The sequence below is a fragment of the Malaclemys terrapin genome, chromosome 22 (assembly GCF_027887155.1).
Source record: "Malaclemys terrapin pileata isolate rMalTer1 chromosome 22, rMalTer1.hap1, whole genome shotgun sequence".
Taxonomy (NCBI): domain Eukaryota; kingdom Metazoa; phylum Chordata; order Testudines; family Emydidae; genus Malaclemys; species Malaclemys terrapin.
The window spans coordinates 5,710,625-5,730,392 of NC_071526.1; the positions used below are offsets into that span (position 1 = coordinate 5,710,625).

A 19,768-nucleotide genomic window follows, 5' to 3' on the forward strand; every position below is an offset into this window, starting at 1 on the left:
TTTTGCTTTCCCATTCCAAGCACAAGTAGCCCGTGAGTTAATGGCTGGAGTGGCCTGGTCTGGTTCCAGTGAGCAAGGAATGAGTTTGACAAAGGGCCTGCCCATCTGGCTCTCGTTACTGGGAGGTTGGAAGGTCAAATAGATGGAATGTGACCTTATATGGAACTCTGGAGTCTCTAATAACTAAACCACCAGGATCTTCCGCTAACCGGCCACGCCTGGGGGACAGTCACCCCTGTGCAGAGGGCCGGCACAAAGCAACTCTCGTAATTTTCTTGCGAGTCTCACCATAATTGGTGTAAAAAAGCTCCTGCTCCAGGAGGCATGTGATTAGGTGAGTATCTCAGTGTTCATTTTAAGAAAAAAAAGTAAGGGTCTGGCTGTCAGGCTTGCAGAGAGGTGTCTGAACATGTGACCTGAGTGCACCCTGGAGACTGAGTGCACCCAGAAGCATAAAAAGAAGCCCAAAGGTATTATTTTAAAAACCCAACAAATCTCATGATCTTTAAGCCAAGCTCGTGAATTTTTGGAGCCCGATTCATGTTCTGTCAATGCTTGTGGTGAATAGTGCTGGCTCCATTGAATGCTGCAAAGAGGGAACTGGTGTCTGGGCCTTGGTCTCAGCCTCTGTGTGGGGGTGAATCTCACCCATCGACTTTTGAAGAGACTACCAGGGAAGCCTGGGAAATCTGCCTTGTGAAACTAAAGGTACCGGGAGCCGCAGCTTGGCTTGGGGCTTTTCACCTCTCCAGGGCATTTCCAGAGCAGCTTCCATCCCATGATGGCAATGTGTTTCCCCAACATTAATGAAGACTTACAACACACCGCGAAACAGGTTCTCTTGTAACACCCGGCTAGTGAGTGTATGCGCCACTGTCCTCTACTGGGTGGAAGTAGAACTTTTCCGCTATGTGCCATAAGCCCTGTACTGCTACAAGCTGATGAGGATTCTTATTTAGTCCAACCATCAGGGGCCTGGACTTATAGAGCAGGCGGACTGAATTTTATCTGCAATCCCTGTGGAGTTTTAAGTGGCCGTAGCATGCAAAGAAACTCCTTGAGAGCTATCAGTGTATTACAATATTATTATATGCACGATGCAAAGGGGGAAACTGAGGCACGGAGAAGCTAAGTGGCTTGCCCAAGTCCACACGGCATGTCAATGTGCGGTGAGGTACAGAGCCCAGCAGTTCCGACACCCCACCCCCTGCTCTCAACACTAGCCAGACAATCCCAGGAGCCAGTCCCATTTCCCAGCCCTATCAATGGGAGCCATTCAGAGAGGCACTGCGGGAGCCAGAGTTTTAACAAGACTGACGTACTACGCGGGCGTCAGTCAGCTTTAATGTACTGGAAGGTCAAGGTACAGGAGAGTTTCTAGCTCCCGTACAAAGACCCTTGACCCGGTTGGGAGAAACTGGCATCGTAATTGGACAGCCCATTCCCTTGCAGAGATCATTAACAATCCCCCCCAGTAAAACGTTCCAGACAGAGACTTTTGATTACACCCGTCATGCAGCGGACAGTGCTCTGCCCCAACAGGATGGACAGCGAACCCTCTCGCCTGGAGCTAGACTTGGCACCGTGACGGACCCCCTTCCAGGTACAGCCAGCGCCAGGAAGGGAGACAGGGGCTTGTCAGTCAATGAGCCCATTGTGGGCAAACCCCGCTGGCTGGGTCTCTGCTATGGCTGTTGGAAACCCAAATAAACTTTCCGCGTATGATTCTCGTGCGTCGGCCCCCAAGCGCAGAGGGAGAGTCTTTGCATGGGGGGGCCTGGGGCTTAGATCTTTACTCGGAGGCTTTGACTCCGAATGGCACCCAATGAGAGAGAGAGAGAGAGGAGAGCCCATGGTAGGTGTGCAGGGGATGTATTTGTCTGCGGGAATCCCACGTGCTGGGACAGCTGTGCTCCAGGTTTCCGTCAATCTGGAAGTTTTCTTGATGTGCTGGATGTAATTGCAGAGCCCGATCCTGCTTTCAGCTCCCCTGGTCTCCGGCAGGCATGGAGGGTACTCGGCATCCAGAGGGATCGAGCCCTTCTTTTGGACAGGGGCTTCCAGAGTCAGGGAATTAAATAATGCAAGTTATGGCCAAAATGTAACAAATGCGGGAGAGAGCAAGGGCAGGTCGACACTTCAAACGCCGCATGGGCGCAGCTGCACGGCTGTAGCGCTTAGGTGAAGATGCTGCTGTGCTGAGGGGAAGGCTCGTGGTGTATTTAATCCACCTCCAGGAGAGGCAGTAGCTCTGTTGATGGGGGAAGCTCTCCCACCAACATAGCGCTGTCTACCCCGGGGGGTTAAGATTGGTATAACTACGTTGCTTAGGAGTGTGAGTTTTTTACACCCGAGCGACAGTTTTACTGACCTAGGTCTGTAGTGTAGACCTGGCCAGAGAGAGACACTAACAGCTGCAGGCAAGGGAGAAAGAAGAAGTTTTAGCTGAGCTGGGCCAGGGAAAAAGATCCAAGGAGGCTGTGCCAAGGTGCAGGTGTGCGGAAGAGAAGGCTGTTGCACCAGCCATGGTGAGATTGCAGGGAGACGCACAGGGGAGGCTGGGGCCAGATAAGCAGGTGCAGTGAGAGGAGCAGAGGGAGATTCGGTGAGAGACGGAGACCAGGTAAAAATGTACCGGCAATTGCTGACCTGGTTGCTAAGACTGCATGTGGAAATGGGGCGTTTACCTGGGCAAGTAGCTATGTAGCTGTCTGACTGCAGGGGGCGATGCCTGGTGTGCTCATGCGCTTACTGCAGTCGTGCCGGCTAGGCGTGCAATTGCACAAACGCTTTTGCACAAGGCCCTGCGCTCTGAAAATCCAACTCTATAAGACAATAACATGGACCCTCCCATAAGCTGTACGGCACTCTTCTGATCCTAGATGCCCTTTAAGGGTATTGTTTTGTGGCAGACCCTTATTCTAAGCCCTACCTGTGATTGCGTCATTACCAATAAATCTGTGGCCGAGCCTGTTGGCTGATGGCAAGCGGAGACTCAAAGCATAAAACTTAGAGATGGGGAAGACCGATTAGGACATCGTCTTACCTACCTTGTCAACTGCACCCAGCACAGGCCTCCATCAAAGTGATGGATTCCTCCTCTGATTGAGTCAGTCCGAGGGAAGAGGCTCCCTCCACTGGAAGGGGATGGATCGAAAGGCCTAGGAGCGCTACTGGGACCCTTCAATAGATGGAAGAAAAGAAAAGCCTGTAATATACATCTGTGGGGTCTAGGATTCCCTAACACGTGCTGCACTCTGACCGCTGACATTGAGCTCTCCCGGCCACCTCGGAAGGGGCATTATTTTATGGACTAGCCAGGCTCTCTATCTGAGATCCCTAGGTGCTATAAACCTCCCACCAAGCCCTCACTTCTCTCCCACCTGCGCCTGCTCCCCTGCTATCGCCTCTCCCACTCTACATCCTGTCACTTCCTTGTCCCAAGGAGCTCCCCCCCCCCCTCCTCGCACTGTGCCTTCACAGGGAAATTGACCAGCTTTGGTGAGTTTCACTTAGCACCTTCCGTTCGCCTATGCTAGCAGCAAAGAGAGAGGTGTCTGGGCTGGCCAGCTTCACTGGGCGTTTGTACACACCGGGGGGACCTTGATCTTGGTTGGCGCCTCTGCTGTGATGTTCGTAATAATCACTGAGTTTCCCTTTGTAAGTTAATACATTACAAAGCACATCTGCCTCCCCCCTCTCCCCCTCAAAACTTCACATTCATTTTGCCTGTCCGGTTCTAGAGGGAGCTGTACTATTCACTCTGCAGAGTGAAGTTCATTGGATAATACTGAGTTCCTCTTTGAAAATAGCGCAGTAGGAGGAATTTCAAAACTCTGGGACTGTGGATTATTTGTGGAGCAAGGACTGTGTCTTCCTCTGCGTTTGGAACGTGCCTGGCACATTTTAGACACTACTGAGATAAATAATGGATGATAATAATAATGCAGAACATTAATAGCTCCAGAGACAGAGGCTCTAGGCCCAAACAGAGACCTTGGGTCACATTTTCAAAAGCGCTTAAGTGACTTAGGAGCCCAAGCCCCATTTTCAGAAGTGACTTAGGCACTTAAGAGCTTAAATCCCATTGACTTTCAAGAAGAGTTAGGATCCTAAGTGTCAATTTTGAAGATGGGGCTTATGATCCTAAATCACATAGGTACTTTGGGAAATTTTACCCCTTGTTACAAGGCCTCCCAGTGACATATGGGCAGCAGCCTGCAGCTCCTAACAGTCTCCGAGGGGGTTGCGTGCATCCAGAACATGGGCCGTAGGTGAGTGGCAGTGTGGCCCAATGGGTAGGGCACTGGACATGGTCCCACGAGCTTAGGGTGACCAGACGTCCCAATAAAATCGGGAGTGTCCTGATTTTGAGGAGTTTGTCCCACGTCCCGACCAGAATACGGTCAGGACGCCATTTGTCCCGATATTTTGTTTCCTGGTCTTTGGCAACAATTCAGCGGAGAGTCCTTCAGTCGCGGACGGTCTTCGGCGGTATTTCGGCGGCGGGTGCTTCTGTCTTTGGCGGTAAGGTTTATTACCCGCCGCCGAAATACCGCCGAAGACCGTCCGCGACTGAAGGGCTCTCCGCCGAATTGCCGTCGAACTCCCGGACGGGTGAGTGTAAAAAAAAATGCCTCCCCTGCGGCGGTCCCAATATTTTCCCCTTAACATCTGGTCACCCTACCTGTGCTCTATTTCCAGCTCATTCTGCTCCTCCTCCCACCCTTTGTCTATTGCAGTGTATTGCTCTTCAGCATGGGGACTGTTTCTAACTCTGTGTACGTGCAGCGCCTGACACAACGGGGTGCTGATCTGAGGCGGGGCTGTTGTGTGACAATATAATGCTGCTCCTAGTAAGTTCCCTACATGACTCTCTCTCCTCTGCTTGATTCCAGGCACAGCGCTGGCGTAACGAAAACTACGAGAGGCCCGTGGACCTGGAAGGGTCAGGGGATGACGACCCCTTTGCGGATGATGAAAGTGATGACCTCTACTCGGGGTCTGGCTCGGGATGTAAGTATAGAGTAAAGGCCCCTAGGGGAGGGGATCAGATAAGAGCTCCCTGGCTGAATCCTGGGAGCTCTGCCGTTGCCTTCAGTGCTCGGCCTATGAGGTGACTAGAGCATCAAGAGTGTCCTTCGTTCGGCTCCAGAGAAGAGAGTAAATTACAGCTCACCCATCCCCATGGGCACGTGTCCTTTCCCAGCCCCCAGGGCGAGGTTCCCCTGCTGACAGCAGCTCTTGGGAGTTCTGTGCCTGGCCTTCGCAAACGGGCCCTGCGGCGTTGGCAGGGTGCTGGCACGTGTCAGTGTTACATGGGGCTCATTGCCTTTGGGAGGCGTCAGGGTGTCTGGAGTGGCTCACGGCCGTGGGTACCAGCTGCAGGGCCGGCTGTTAGAAACCACGGCACAAACCCCAGACTGGCTGTGAGCTCCCAAGTGTCAAGTGTGAACTCCTCATGCCCTATAACAGCCTGACCCTGGAGTCACAGACTGTCCCCTTGGGCACTCTGATCTATCTTGCCATGCAAGCAAGCCTGCCTTTGTGATAGATGGTCCCTTACCCCCAAAATCACAATATTCAGCTTACTCCCCATCCCAAAGGGCCAGGCACTTACCACAGGTCAATTGCACCTCAGATCTCAAACCAAAGACAAGGTTTGTAGCCAATTCTATGAGAAACTAGCGAAAGGTTTATTGACTAACAGAAAGAAATGGAGTTATTTACAAGGTTAAAACAGGGAAACATTCACACACAAATCAGGTTCTAAAAGCTAATCAAAGCTTGTCTAATAAGCAAGCTCTGTTTGTCCCTTAGGGCTAACCCAGGCCAAGCCTGGGGATCTTTTGCTTTTGCTTAGACATTCTTGCCCCTCAGAGTCCAAGCAGCATAAGATGCCGTTCCTTCCCATCAGGGATTTTTATTCCCTTCCCCCAGAGTCCACGCTGATGGGACGAGCCCACTCGCACGCCTCATCTCCATGGGGTGGGGTGAGCCATCAGCCAAGTCTTTTCTCCTCTGGCTCATTTGGTTCCCATGGGCCTTCTTGTGGGCAAGACCTGACACCTTCTCTGTAAACTAGTATTTCACACTCGGTAACACTTCTCTCCCGGCTGAGGGGTTTCTGGTTTCAGGGCAAACATTTTTATAGTTCTAAAGCAAACACTTAAATATTACCTTAGAGCCTGGGATACCGATCTGATCAGTGAGATTAATGCAGGTAGCAACTTCTAAGCATTTCTTAAAGTCCAAACACTAGGCACATCTCTAAAAGCTAATCCCTGTTTTAGCAATACTAACACACAGGTGGGCCGAACTGGTGGCCCGCTCTGCATTTGGCAGTGTTCAGTGAGGCCTACGGGCCTTGGCACAAGCTGGCACCTGGTCTGCCCGCGTCACAGTGTGCACCCTTCTCCTCTCTATACCTGGCACACAGATCCCCTTAACTACTGCTGTAGGGCAGTCAGCCCCAAGCCATGGGCATGCTGGACACCCCGATCCCAGTTCTGGGGCTTGTGACTTCTCGGGGAAATCCCTGGGTGCTTCTCTGCCCGGGCAGCAGCACGTTCACAGCCTCGCTTTTGCCTCCATTGTAGATTTTGAGCAGGAGTCTGGGATCGAGACGGCGGTGAGGCTCCGCACGGACACGGTCCCCACCACCCCAGCCGTGCTGCCCGTCACATCCGTGCAGCCCGTGGCAACTCCCTTTGAAATGCTGCCTGCAGAGGAAACCACCCCTGAGCAGGCGACCAGCGTCCTGTACATCCCCAGGGTGACAGAGGCACCGGCGATTCCCAGCTGGAAAGCAACTACCCCCAGTGCCACGGCCAGTGACACCCCGCCACCCGCAACGGCAGCTGCTGCCGCCAGCCCCACCGCTCCCACGGCCAAGCCAACAACCGTCCGGAGGATCCTGCCTCCCTTCGTCACGACGACGGCCACAACGCGGGCCACCACCCTGGAAATGCCGACCGCAGCTGTGACGGAAGCCAGCACGGTCACGGAGGCTGCCACGTCCCGGCTCGTCACCCCCAGCACTGCCAGGCCCAGAGCCGGCCCAAAGTCGAGCACCTCCAGGACCGTGGTCGTCACAGAGAAAAGCACGGTCTTGCTGCCGCCGGCTGTTACCTTGGCCCCCACAGACGCACCCCAGGTACGGGACAAGGGCATATCTACCCCGGGTCACTGAAGGGGTGAAACCCTCTGCCCCGCCTCCAGGCTTGAGAGCCCAGGTTCTGGCCTGAGCTGCAGCGTCATAGCAGTGTCCTCACAGCTCTGAGCACTGCGCAAGCGAGAGGGTAGGGGAGGGTGAAAGCTCGGGTCTACATAGGAATGGAGGAACGGCCAGACTGGGTCAGACCAAAGGTCCATCTAGCCCAGTATTCTGTCTTCCGACAGTGGCCAGTGCCAGGTGTCCCAGAGGGAATGAACAGAACAGGGAATCATCAAGTGATCCGTCCCCTGTCGCCCATTCCCAGCATCTGGCAAACAGAGGCTAGGGACACCATTCCTGCCCATCCTGGCTAACAGCCATTGATGGACCTATCCTCCATGAATTCTTTTTTTCTGAGTCATTTCCTGCCAGACAGAGGAGGGCACATCAGAGGGAGCTCCAAGAAGAGCAGCAAAAACAACTTGGGAGGTGTAAGAATCAGAATGTAGGATGGGAAAGACCCCTGAGTGGAGATAGGCTAAGCAACGGCCTCGGAGGGGATGGGGGAGCGTAGCGCTCCGTGGGTATCTGGTTGTGCAGGAAAGGAGGAGAGGGGAGAAGGGGTTAGGACAGCACAGGAGGGTACAGCTGGCCAATGGGGTGGGACCGTGCAGCACAGATCGGTAAGCGGGTGACTTCCTGAGACAGATCCGCTGCATAGTGTCCTCACTGCTCGAGTCCTTTGAATCACACCCCTAGTTAGACTGGTCCAATTTTCAAGTGTAGATTCCATCCGTGCTCTGTGCTAGTGACATGCTGGAAGGCGGCACGTGGCCCTTTGCTGGACATAATGCCCGAAGCCATGTCTCTTTCAGCCAGCAGGGTGGTCAAGACAAGGGGTTCTAGCCCAGAGCTCTGATCACAAATCCAAGGGGACCTTGTGGGGAAATGCGGGGGTGGGGGCCTGGTCTACACACACTGTTTGCACTGGTATAACTCTGTTGGGTAGGGGATGATTACTGACATAGCTACATTGGTACAACCCAAGTATGGCCACAGGTTTGTTAGTACCTTAGTACCTTAGTACCTTACGGAGGTACAGCTTCTGGTTGTCAGAGGTTTAGGGACACCCAGAGGAGTGGTGATCATCTTGGCTATTGATGGACCTGTCCTCCAGGAACTTATCTAATTCTTTTTCATATCCACTTATACTTTTGGCCTTCACAACATCCCCTGGCAATGAGTTCCACAGGCTGATTGTGCGTTGTGTGAGGAAGTACTTCCTTATGTTTGTTTTAAACCTGCTGCCTATTAACTTCTTTGGGTCATTGTGTTGTGTGAAGGGGTAAATTAACACTTCCTTATTCACTTTCTCCACACCAGTCAGGATTTTATAGACCTCAGTCATATCCCCCCACCCCATAGCTGTCTCCTTTGGAACCTGAACAGTCTTTTTAACCTCTCCTCATATGGAAGCTGTTCCATACTCCAAAATCAGCTTTGTGGCCCTTCTCTGTACTTTTTCCAATTCTAATTAGGGCTGTCAAGCGATTAAAAAAATTAATCGTGATTAATCATGTGATTAAAAAAAGTTAAACAATAAGAGAATACCATTTATTTAAATATTTTTGGATATTTCCCATATTTTCAAATACACTGATTTCAATTACAACACTGAATACAATGTGTAGAGTGCTCACTTTATATTTATTTTTTATTGCAAATATTTGCACTGTAAAAAAACAAAGAAACAGTATTTTTCAATTCACCTAATACAAGTATTGTAATGCGATCTCTTTGTCATGAAAGTGCAACTTACCAATGTAGAATTATGTAAGAAAAAACCTGCATTAAAAAATAAAACAATGTAAAACTTAAGAGTCTACAAGTCCACTCAGTCCTACTTCAGCCAATCGTTCAGACAAGCAAGTTTGGTTACAATTTGCAGGAGATAATGCTGCCTGCTTCTTGTATACGTAACCTGAAAGTGAGACCAGACGATCGCATTCACTGTTGTAGCTGGCGTCACAAGATATTTACGTGCCGGATGCACTAAAGATTCATATGTCCCTTCGTGCTTCAAGCACCATTCCAGAGGACATGCATCCATGCTGATGACGGGTTCTGCTCGATAACAGTCCAAAGCAGTGCGGACCGATGCATGTTCATTTTCATCCTCTGAGTCAGATGCCACCAACAGAAGGTTGATTTTCTTTTTTGGTGGTTCGGGTTCTGTAGTTTCTGCAGCTGAGAGTTGCTCTTTTAAGACTTCTGAAAGCATGCGCCACACCTCGTCCCTCTCAGATTTTGGACAGCCTTCACATTCTTAAATCTTGGGTCAAGTGCTGTAGCTATCTTTAGAAATCTCACATTGGTACCTTCTTTGCGTTTTGTCAAATGTGCTGTGAAAGTGTTCTTAAAATGAATAAGTACATAAAAGGTTGTTACAAGGAGGAGGGAGAAATTTTTTTCTTCTTAACCACTGAGGCTAGGACAAGAAGCAATGGACTTAAATTGCAGCAAGGGAGGTTTAGGTTGCACGTCAGGAAAAGCTTCCTAACTGTCAGAGTGGTTAAGCAGTGGAATAAATTGTCTAGGGAGGTTATGGAATCTCCATCTTTGGAGATTTTTAAGAGCAGGTTAGACAAATACCTGTCAAGGATGGTCTAGATAATTCTTAGTCCTGCCAGGAGTGCAGGGGACTGGACTGGATGACCTCTAGAGGTCCCTTCCAGTCCTATGATTGTATGATTCTATGTACTGGGTCATCATCTGACACTGCTAGAACATGAAGCATATGGCAGATTGCAGGTAAAACAGAGCAGGGGACATACAATTCTCCCCCAAGGAGTTCAGTCACAAATTTAATTAACACATTATTTTTTTAACGAGCATCATCAGCATGGAAGCACGTCCTCTAGAATGGTGGCCGAAGCATGAAAGGGCATGTGAATGTTTAGCATATCTGGCACGTAAATACCTTGCAATGCCGGCTACAAAAGTGCCATGAGAACACCTGTTCTCATTTTCAGGTGACATTGTAAATAAGAAGCAGGCAGCAGTATCTCCCGTAAATGTAAACAAACTTGTTTGTCTGAGTGATTGGCTCAACAAGAAGTAGGACTGAGTGGACTTGTAGGCTCTAAAGTTTTACATTGTTTTGTTTTTGAGTGCAGTTATGTAACAAAAAAAAATCTACATTTGTAAGTTACACTTTCACAATAAAGAGATTGCACTACAGTACTTGTATGCGGTGAATTGAAAAATACTATTTCTTTTCTTTATCTTTTTATAGTGCAAGTATTTGTAATAAAAATAATAATATCAAGTGAACACTGTACACTTTGTATTCTGTGTTGTAATTAAAATCAATACATTTGAAAATGTAGAAAAACATCCAAAAATATTTAATAAATTTCAATTGGTATTCTATTATTTAACAGTGCGATTAATTGCGATTAATTTTTTTAATTGCTTTAATTTTTTTGAGTTAATTGCGTGAGTTAACTGTGATTAATCAATGGCCCTAATTCTAATATACCTTTTTTGAGATGGGGCGACCAGAACTGCATGCAGTGTTCAAGATGTGGGCGTACCATGCATTTGTATAGAGGCATTATGATTTTTACTGTCTTATTATCTATCCCTTTCCTAATGGTTCCTAACCTTCTGTTTGCTTTTTTGACTGCCGCTGCACATTGAGTGGATGTTTTCAGAGAACTATCCACAATGACTCCAAGATCTCTTTCTTGAGTGGTCACAGCTAATTTAGACCCCATCATTTTGTATGTATAGTTGGGATTATGTTTTCCAATATGAATTACTTTGCATTTATCAACATTGAATTTCATCTGCTATTTTGTTGCCCAGTCACCCAGTTTTGGGAGATCCTTTTGTAGCTCTTCGCAGTCTGCTTTGGACTTAACTATCTTGAGTAACTGGACAAAACACAGTGCTATTTCCTGATGTATCAGTGTCCATTGGACAAACTCTCCAGAGTGGTAGCCTTATATTATTACTTATGTTCTGGTAGCCCCTAAAGGCCCCAGCTGAGATCAGGGCCCCATCCCGCTAGGCACTGTCCAGACACACTGAGGGATATCTACACTGCAGCCGGGAGCTAGCCATAAACTGCCCATGAACGTCAGATAGGGACCTCCCCAGATGCTCAGACGTGTGATATACGGGAAATACAGCCGCAAACGAGCTCTGTACTTGAACTCAGGTTTTACTGCCGCCCATAAACAGCCGAGGGAAACCACGACAGTGCTGCAGCAAGTGTGAATGGGGGCCCCAATAAATGGCTCCACACCTCGATGCAGCGCGTATGGAGCGCGACCTGCGGAGCTCACAGCCCCAGCAGGACGCTGAGGCGTGACTGCAGCCCCTGGCTCAAAGCTAGCCCCAGCAGCGATAGCAGTGAAGAGGCAGCAGCTTGGGACGCGGCCCCTTGACTATGTACCCGAGGCCCTGGGCAGGAGGGGCTAGCCCAGGTAGCCAGCCATGCTGCACTGCGGTGGCTTCGCAGCTGTTGTTACTTGAGCTAGCTGGATCAAACCTAGCTCAGGTATGTCTACACCTAGTGCAGTCACACTCCCCATGGCAGTGTAGACACACTCTTAGTGAGGGCTGCTCTCTGTCCCAAAGAGCTTACAATCTAACAAGACAAAGAGTGGGAGGGTGACCAGAGGCACCAAGAAATGATGTGACTTGCCCCCAGGTCTCCTGGGCTCCTAGCCACATGCCCTGTCTGCTAGACGATGCTGCTCCCCATGCAAAGGGATGGAAAAATCCATGTCCCTGCACAGCTCTGGCATGGGTCTCATGTGGTTTGCAGGTGGCGATGGATGCATGCGTTTCCCTGCATCTTTTACAAGTTCCTCAAGCCGTCTCCTGCTCCCTCCCTGGCCAGTCAGAGCCCCACCGCTCTGCAGTTATGCATTTGTGTAACATTTCCTGCCCCTTGGGTCACGCAAGCAGTGGGTTTAATCCACTGATCTCTCGGATCCAAAGGCCTGAAGCATCTGTTTGAAGGAAGCAGTGACTGAGACGCGGAGTTACTTGTCTAAATGAGTTCCCCTTTCTCTGTGTCGCTCCGGGCTCCCTCCGGCCGTCAGTTAATCTGTCACAAAAGGAGGCAGACGCACTCCCCGGGAGCCAGCGAGCCCAGGGGCTTGTTTTAAAGGCAGCGGAGCAAAGGAGAGGACCCACTGCTCCTGCCGGCCTCGTCTAGCCGGAGAAGCAGCTGCGCTGCCCGGCAGGCCCGGAGACTGTTTTGCTTTCCATCTGCAGGCCAACCTACCCGCCGGCTCCCCACGGGCCCGATCCCCGCAGGCCAACCTACCCGCCGGCTCCCCGCGGGCCCGATCCCCGCGGGCCAACCTACCCGCTGGCCCCCTGCGGGCCCGATCCCCGCGGGCCAACCTACCCGCCGGCTCCCCGCGGGCCCGATCCCCGCGGGCCAACCTACCCGCCGGCTCCCCGCGGGCCCGATCCCCGCGGGCCAACCTACCCGCCGGCCCCCCGCGGGCCCGATCCCCGCGGGCCAACCTACCCGCCGGCCCCCCGCGGGCCCGATCCCCGCGGGCCAACCTACCCGCCGGCTCTCCGCGGGCCCGATCCCCGCGGGCCAACCTACCCGCTGGCTCTGGCAGGTCCTGATAGTGAACACAGGGATCGCGGTGACTGGGGAGCCAGGCATTGCTCCTGAGGCTGGGGAGGGGAGGGGGACTGGCTCTGTAGCAGCTCAGCTAATGTAACTTCATCAGGATCAGGCCCGCAGGGGGCCGGCGGGTAGGTTGGCCCGCGGGGATCGGGCCCGCGGGGAGCCGGCGGGTAGGTTGGCCTGCGGGGATCAGGCCCGCGGGGAGCCGGTGGGTAGGTTGGCCTGCGGGGATCAGGCCCGCGGGGAGCCGGTGGATAGGTTGGCCTGCGGGGATCAGGCCCGCGGGGAGCCGGTGGGTAGGTTAGCCCGCGGGGATCGGGCCCGCAGGGGGCCGGCGGATAGGCTGGCCCGCAGGGATCAGGCCTGCGGGGATCAGGCCCGCGGGGAGCCGGTGGGTAGGTTGGCCTGCGGGGATCAGGCCCGCGGGGAGCTGGTGGGTAGGTTAGCCCGCGGGGATCGGGCCCGCAGGGGGCCGGCGGATAGGCTGGCCCGCAGGGATTGGGCCTGCAGGGAGCCGGCGGGTAGGTTGGCTCACGGGGAGCCGGCGGGTAGGTTAGCCCGTGGGGATTGGGCCCGCAGGGGGCCGGCGGGTAGGTTGGCCCGCGGGGAGCTGGCGGGTAGGTTAGCCTGCAGAGATCGGGCCCGCAGGGGGCCGGCGGGTAGGTTGGCCCGTGGGGATCGGACCCGCAGAGGGCCGGCGGGTAGGTTGGCCTGCGGGGATCGGGCCCACAGGGGGCCGGCGGGTAGGTTGGCCTGCGGGGATCGGGCCCACAGGGAGCCGGCAGGTAGGTTGGCCTGCAGATGGAAAGCAAAACAGGCCCAGATGCACAGTCTGGCTCCAGCTGGGAACTGCCCTGTAGCTGAGGGATGTTGGGGTCAGGTGTGCGACAGGGTGTTGGAGCCACAACGCCATCCCCAGGGTGTTGGAGCCACAATGCCATCCCCAGCAAAATGGAGCTTGTGACTCCAGCTCATCTGCCAGTAGCTCCGGGGCCAGGCTCTAAGAGTGGCTGAAGGGAGACAGGGAAGAGGCCCCTTGGCTCCCCTCGGGCAGAGCACAGGATTGGACCCAGGCTGGGGAGCTCTCCGGTGCCCTCAAACTCTTGAATTTTGTTGTGACAGACGCTAGCCCGTGAGGACAGACCCTCCTGATGATGACTGTTCGTTGGGCTCACTCAGCCCCGCAGTTCTCAGGACCCTGCCCCCAGCACAAGGGCAGAATCAGGGGCACTTACTGACCCCACCAGGGAAAACCACCAGGAGTGGATCCAAAACCACACCTGCCTCTCTGCCTTTGGAGTCTATCTCTGCAGGCTCTGGAGCGTGTGAAGTCCAAGGGCCAAGCCCACTGCTGGAGCTGAGCAAATCATGGACTTCTCAGTTCAGTGGCCTAAACCAAAAAATCATTTTGCGTAGAACGAAACATTTTGTTCCATTTCATTCGATTTGAAATTTACGTTTATTTTATTTTTTGTTTTTTCCATTTCCTCTGTGGGTGTTCCCCCCCCCCTTCCCCTTTTGTTGTCATTGGTTTGTTTTTAAATAGAACTAGCTCAATTTTGAAACAAACCGTTTTCTCATGCACCAGCTGTGGCAGGCAGCAGAGACGACGCAGTTTGCCCCAGGCCCTGCGCCATGCACGCGGAGGGGAGGAGGTGACCCGAGTAATAAATAGAGCCAGTCTAAATTATTAAACTGCAACATTTTCCCACTAGAAAATGCAGTTTTATCAAAAATGGGGGGGAAAAGCAAGAAAATGGCATTTTCAACAACATTTTTGGATGGGAAATTCCAGACAGAAACACAACTTTTTGTTACCTTTAGTCGCAAATTGAAAATTTTGCTTTGGTGTTTGAAAAATGTTCAAAATGTTGAAATTTCGATTTTGGGATTTTCCCCGACTCATGGCTAGAGGTATTCCCCACCCCTCCCCTTTTTAGACACTGCAGCTTTTCAAACGTCTCCAGTTTTGAATGAGTTTCAGCGCAGGAGCGTTTCCGCATTTTTTCCCCTTTTGCCACTCAGTTGCTCTTGCAAGTTGGAGAAGTTGTGAAAAATTACAGGGGGCAACAAGAAATAAAATCAGAAACCCAAGACATAAATCATTGTGTTGTACTCAATGGCAACAAGGAAAAAATTGGAGTGTTTCAGAAAAATATTTTGTGAAAAATGGCTGATTTCAAACCCCGTGAAATGGAAACAATTTCGGATCTTTTTGCACCAAATTGTCTTTCCGTTTTTCGATCTGCTCTCGGCCAGAAAGTCGAGCGATGATAAATGCTAGTGCTCCGGAGAAGCTGGGATCCAAGATTTCAGTTTGGTCCATTATGAAGACGAGCTGTTTGCAAGGTTCAGGTCCAGATCTACGCTGGGATTCTGAGCAGCCTTAAAATGCTTGGGGGTATGGAGGAGGGGAGGGGAGGAGGCGAGGTTTGGGTCAGGCTAATCTGGTTTTTAAGGCTGGGTGCTTATTGGTGTAAGCCAAGATAGAATCATAGAACTGGAGGGACCTCAAGTCCAGTCCTCTGCACTCAAGGCAGGACTAAGTATTATCTAGACCATCCCTGACAGATGTTAGAATCATAAAATATCAAGGTTGGAAGGGACATCAGGAGGTCATCTAGTCCAACCCCCTGCTCAAAGCAGGACCAATCCCCAGGCAGATTTTTGCCCCAGCTCCCTAAGTGGCCCCCTCAAGGATTGAACTCACAACCCTGGGTTTCAGCAGGCCAATGCGCAAACCACTGAGCTATCCCTTCCCCAACCTAGTCTTAAAAATCCCCAAAGATGGGGATGTCTAATGCTCCTTGTGATCTGGCGGGACATTTCAAGGAAGCTGTAAGATGAGCTGGACTGACCCCAGCCCGCCCGACTCACCTGCCCCCAGGTGGTGCCACACTGCAATAGTTGCCTTGGGTCCCAAAGTCTCTCTCGCTGCATCGGACGGGGGCGGGAATGGAGCTGCGGAGATCTGGCAGGGGAAAGGCAGAGTGAAGCTCAAAGCTGTTCCTCCTCACGGTTTGTCCTCCAAGCCTTTGGATGACTGACTCTCTCCTCCTCCGTCTCGTTCCCTTCCTCAGACCGAGCCGCTGGACGTGACCGTGTCCACGGCCCTCGACAACGAGCTGGAGGTTCCTGTCAGTGGAGGGCCCAGCGGGGACTTCGAAATCCGTGAGGAGGAAGACACGACTCTGACGGAGCTCAATAACGAAGTGATCGCCGCGGTTACCCCGGCAGCAGGGCCGGGGCTGGGGAAGAATGCAGAGCCCGGCCTCATAGACAATACGATAGACTCTGGGAACTCGGCTGCCCAGCTCCCCCAGAAAAACATCCTGGAGAGGAAAGAAGTGCTAATAGGTGAGGCCTGATGCTCTGGTGCTGACGGGGAGTTCGAAACCTCTGCAAAAGGCCCTAGAGACCCCTCACCACCCTGAACTCCACGCAGTTGACTGGGAGGCGGGTAGGGGCAGAAAGGGAGGTAGGCAAATAAAAAGGCCCCCAATTTATTATTGTTAAATCTCCTGGGGGAGGGGGGTTCATTGGTGATTTTTGGATGCCTGCAGTCAGCAGTGCTGTTGGTGGCCAGGAGACCCCGTTGTCCTGCTCACTGACCGGCTCTTTCCTTTGCTCTCCATTGCAGCTGTCATCGTGGGCGGCGTGGTCGGGGCGCTCTTTGCTGCCTTTCTGGTCATGCTGCTCATCTACCGGATGAAGAAGAAGGACGAAGGGAGCTACACACTGGAGGAGCCAAAGCAGGCGAACGTCACATACCAAAAGCCCGACAAGCAGGAGGAGTTCTATGCATAAAAAGAGCCCAGAGTGCCTCTCTCTCCGTTTCACTCGATTTCTGGTTCAACCTCCCTCTGCCCCCACCCTCCCCCATCCAATCTCTCTCTCGCGCTCTCTTTCTGATGGGACTGTGAGTTGAACAAACAAACAAACACTATAATAAAAAGAAAAAAAAAACATCTTCAGTTTAAACATATACAAATAAAGTGTCACCGATTTAACACGAATACCGTAACCTTTCTCCAGCGGACACAGCGTTTGCAGGGGACAGCAAGTGTGAGGAGCGAACGGGCAGCCAACTTTCAGTGCCTATGCGAACACTCCTCAGACGAGAGCATGCTTGGGTGGTCATTTTCCTGATGATGGTTGGAGTTTCCTGGGTTTACCAAACAACACGACTGACTCTGAGATCTGAACACCTGTTACCAGAATTGGGGTAGGGGTGGGAATTTGGGGAGAGGGAGGGGTTTCTTTCTTTTTGTGGGGTTGCGGGTTTGGTTTCTTACTGGGAATCGCTGCTCCATGGCTCTATTTGGAAAGAGGATGCGACTGTCAAATACAATGTCAAGCCTTGAAAAAGCACAATGAGATGAAACAGCGAATGCTGCGGTTTGCTCTCGGAATGAAAAATGGCCAGTGGGCTGGAGAGGAGCTTTTAGATCACCTCCTCAGAGAGTTCACATAGCTGCAGGGAGCCCCATTTTACAGTTGTGTGGGGTTCCCTTCCTCACACCGCTTCACTTCATTGCATTGCTGTGCACAGCCAGAGACCTTAAGTGTATAGGAACCATGTTTTGTGGGCTGGCAAGGGGCTTGGTTGAAAGGGACCTTGCTTTTGCTGGGTTTTCACTGTGACGAATAAAACTCAGCTAGCGCAGTATTCCCGCTCTTTGCAAACAACCAGCGCTGATGGTTTTAAGGGAAACAGGATAATGGGGGCAGGGGCGATTGACAAGAACAACAACAAAAGGCTATAAGAGGTCTTCTGTGTTCCTTTGAATGTGATAATATTTCACAGACCTCATCAAGCCGCGCTTTGCAGCCGTTCTCCTCAGATGTTGTTTGGTGATAGCTCATGTCAAATTGCAGATACCGCAGGAAATTAAAAAAATAAAGGCGACAACGGTAGGTATTCAAGGGTCACTGTCAGGTCAGCTTAGCTCCATGATGTATCATTTATTAAATCCAAGATTGATATGTTTCCATTATTTCTTTTAGTTTTTATTTTTAAAACTCCAGTCTAAACTTTACAGCTAGGACCCGATTGACTTCCAATGGGCTTTGGGTCAGCTTTGCATGGGAGCCCAAAAGGGAAACCAACTAGAAGCAACCGTCAAACTGACTAATGTGTTTTGAATCATCTGAGGTGCGTTGAAGCTGGAAAGGACATAAGTGGCACGAGGGACTGGGCCCTTAGGGTGGAACATTCAGTGAGAAATTTGAATTGGCCGGCTTTAATAATCAAAAGGGCTGTTCATGATACAGTTAAGGAAACTGGGTTTTTAAAAAGATGATTTGGATCTGGACCATGTTCCTTTGGGGCCCTGACTTTGCTATTGTATTTAATTAAAAATAATAATAAAAAAAGCAGCCAACATCCTTATGTCACCTATAGTCACCTTCTAGTCTGACTCTTTGAACCCTTCCAACGGCTGACTCGTGAGTGGAGGTTTATCGGTCTACTAGTGGCTATGGGCTAATGTGAGCATTTGCCTCAGGCAGTATAGACACAGGCATTTACCTTCTGATGTGCTTGGGTCAATCCCCACAAATAACCAACTCGAAGCTGTTGTGACCCATGGAACACTCTCGTGGATCCGTGCGGGCATACGTAATTGGGAACAGGATATGCTCTGCGAGGGACCTTGGGGACTTGTCTTAGTGGGCTGCGCCGGGGACAATCTGCTCTTGGAGCCAGAAAAAGTTTCAGCATATCCCAGAGAACAAAGCGACTCTGGCATGTGGATGGGAGAGAAGAATTGTGGCCAAAGCAAACATCTGGTGATACCAACTGGTATCTGGTGAAAGGCACAAGAATGACACCCCGGGCTTGGTTCTGATGTCACACCAGTGTAACTCCACTGATGTCAGCAGAGTTATTCCTGATTGATCCCGGTGTAACTGACAGCAGAATGAGGCTGTCAGTCATATGAAAAGGCCCCTCCAGGGTTGCCAGGAGGTGATTGCCAAATGTTTCAAGGTTTGGTGCAAATCTGGATGGAGGTTTTTTCCCCCCACCAGCTTTAGGCTGAGATTTTTCAAAAGGGACTTTGATTTTGAGTGTCTTTATTTCTAGGTACTGTATTGAGACCTTAAAGGGGGCTAATTCTCCGGGGTGGATTCTGAAAATCAAGCCCCTTATAGGTGTCTCAATTTGGGCACCCCAAAGACTGAGGCAAACAAAAGTCATTAGTCTCCTTTGAAAGACAAGGTCCTAATCTTTTGAGAATATATTAAAACCTCCAAGCTTTATCTTTTAAATTTTGCTTTTCTCAGCTTCCTCATTAATCTGCTCCATTCTATTTTTTCCCTTAATAGTCTGAAGTACTGTAATACAACTTTTTTTTTAATCCACGTTAGACCTCTCAGCTGGTATTAAGTTGTAATCCTGATACTTAAATCTTTTACAGGTTCGGAAGGGAGTAACGATCTCAAAATGTGAGTGTTAGAGCAGGCTGAAAAATCCTTCTTTGCTTTCTCTTAAAAGAATTTAAAGTACAAAAAGACAAAAATATTGTTAATTAAAACACTGATCAGAGTTGACCAATGTCTTAATTTATTGTCCAGTAGCTGCTGCTACCACTCGCTTTCTGTGTCTCTCTTGGACTGGAAAGAAGATGTGATCTCAAGGAGATTTTTATCTTGGTTTGTAGCACACCTTTTCTTTTTAAAAAATTTTTAAAATCAGTCACCAATAGGCCCTTCCAACCGTCTCAGCTATCCAGAAGTGAAAGGGTAGATGTAAGAATCAACAGCTAGGAATAATCATTCCAGATGTGTTTGATGTCTTCTCTTCTGTGCATGGGCTGGGGGACTGGAAGTAGCTATACCATGAATGTGACTTCCTGTATCTTCATTTGTTGGAGGAAATCATCCAAGAGCTGTCAATAATCAGATGCTGCAAGGATTTGATCCACGGCCCATCAGAATCATAGGAA

The 19,768-nt window shown here is 50.8% G+C and overlaps 1 protein-coding gene across 3 annotated transcripts in view; it reads left to right on the plus strand.

Annotated features, from left to right (window-relative positions):
- SDC3 (syndecan 3) overlaps nt 1-18,209 on the plus strand; it is a 175,153-nt gene extending 156,944 nt beyond the window's left edge. For all 3 annotated transcript variants that reach the window (XM_054011694.1, XM_054011695.1, XM_054011696.1), the window contains exons 2-5: nt 4,899-5,016; nt 6,600-7,156; nt 15,902-16,178; nt 16,462-18,209. In XM_054011694.1, coding sequence (XP_053867669.1) covers nt 4,899-5,016; nt 6,600-7,156; nt 15,902-16,178; nt 16,462-16,628 — 1,119 coding nt within the window. In that variant the 3' untranslated portion in view covers nt 16,629-18,209. The remainder of the gene's footprint in view (nt 1-4,898; nt 5,017-6,599; nt 7,157-15,901; nt 16,179-16,461) is intronic.
- Nucleotides 18,210-19,768: the final 1,559 nt, after the last annotated feature.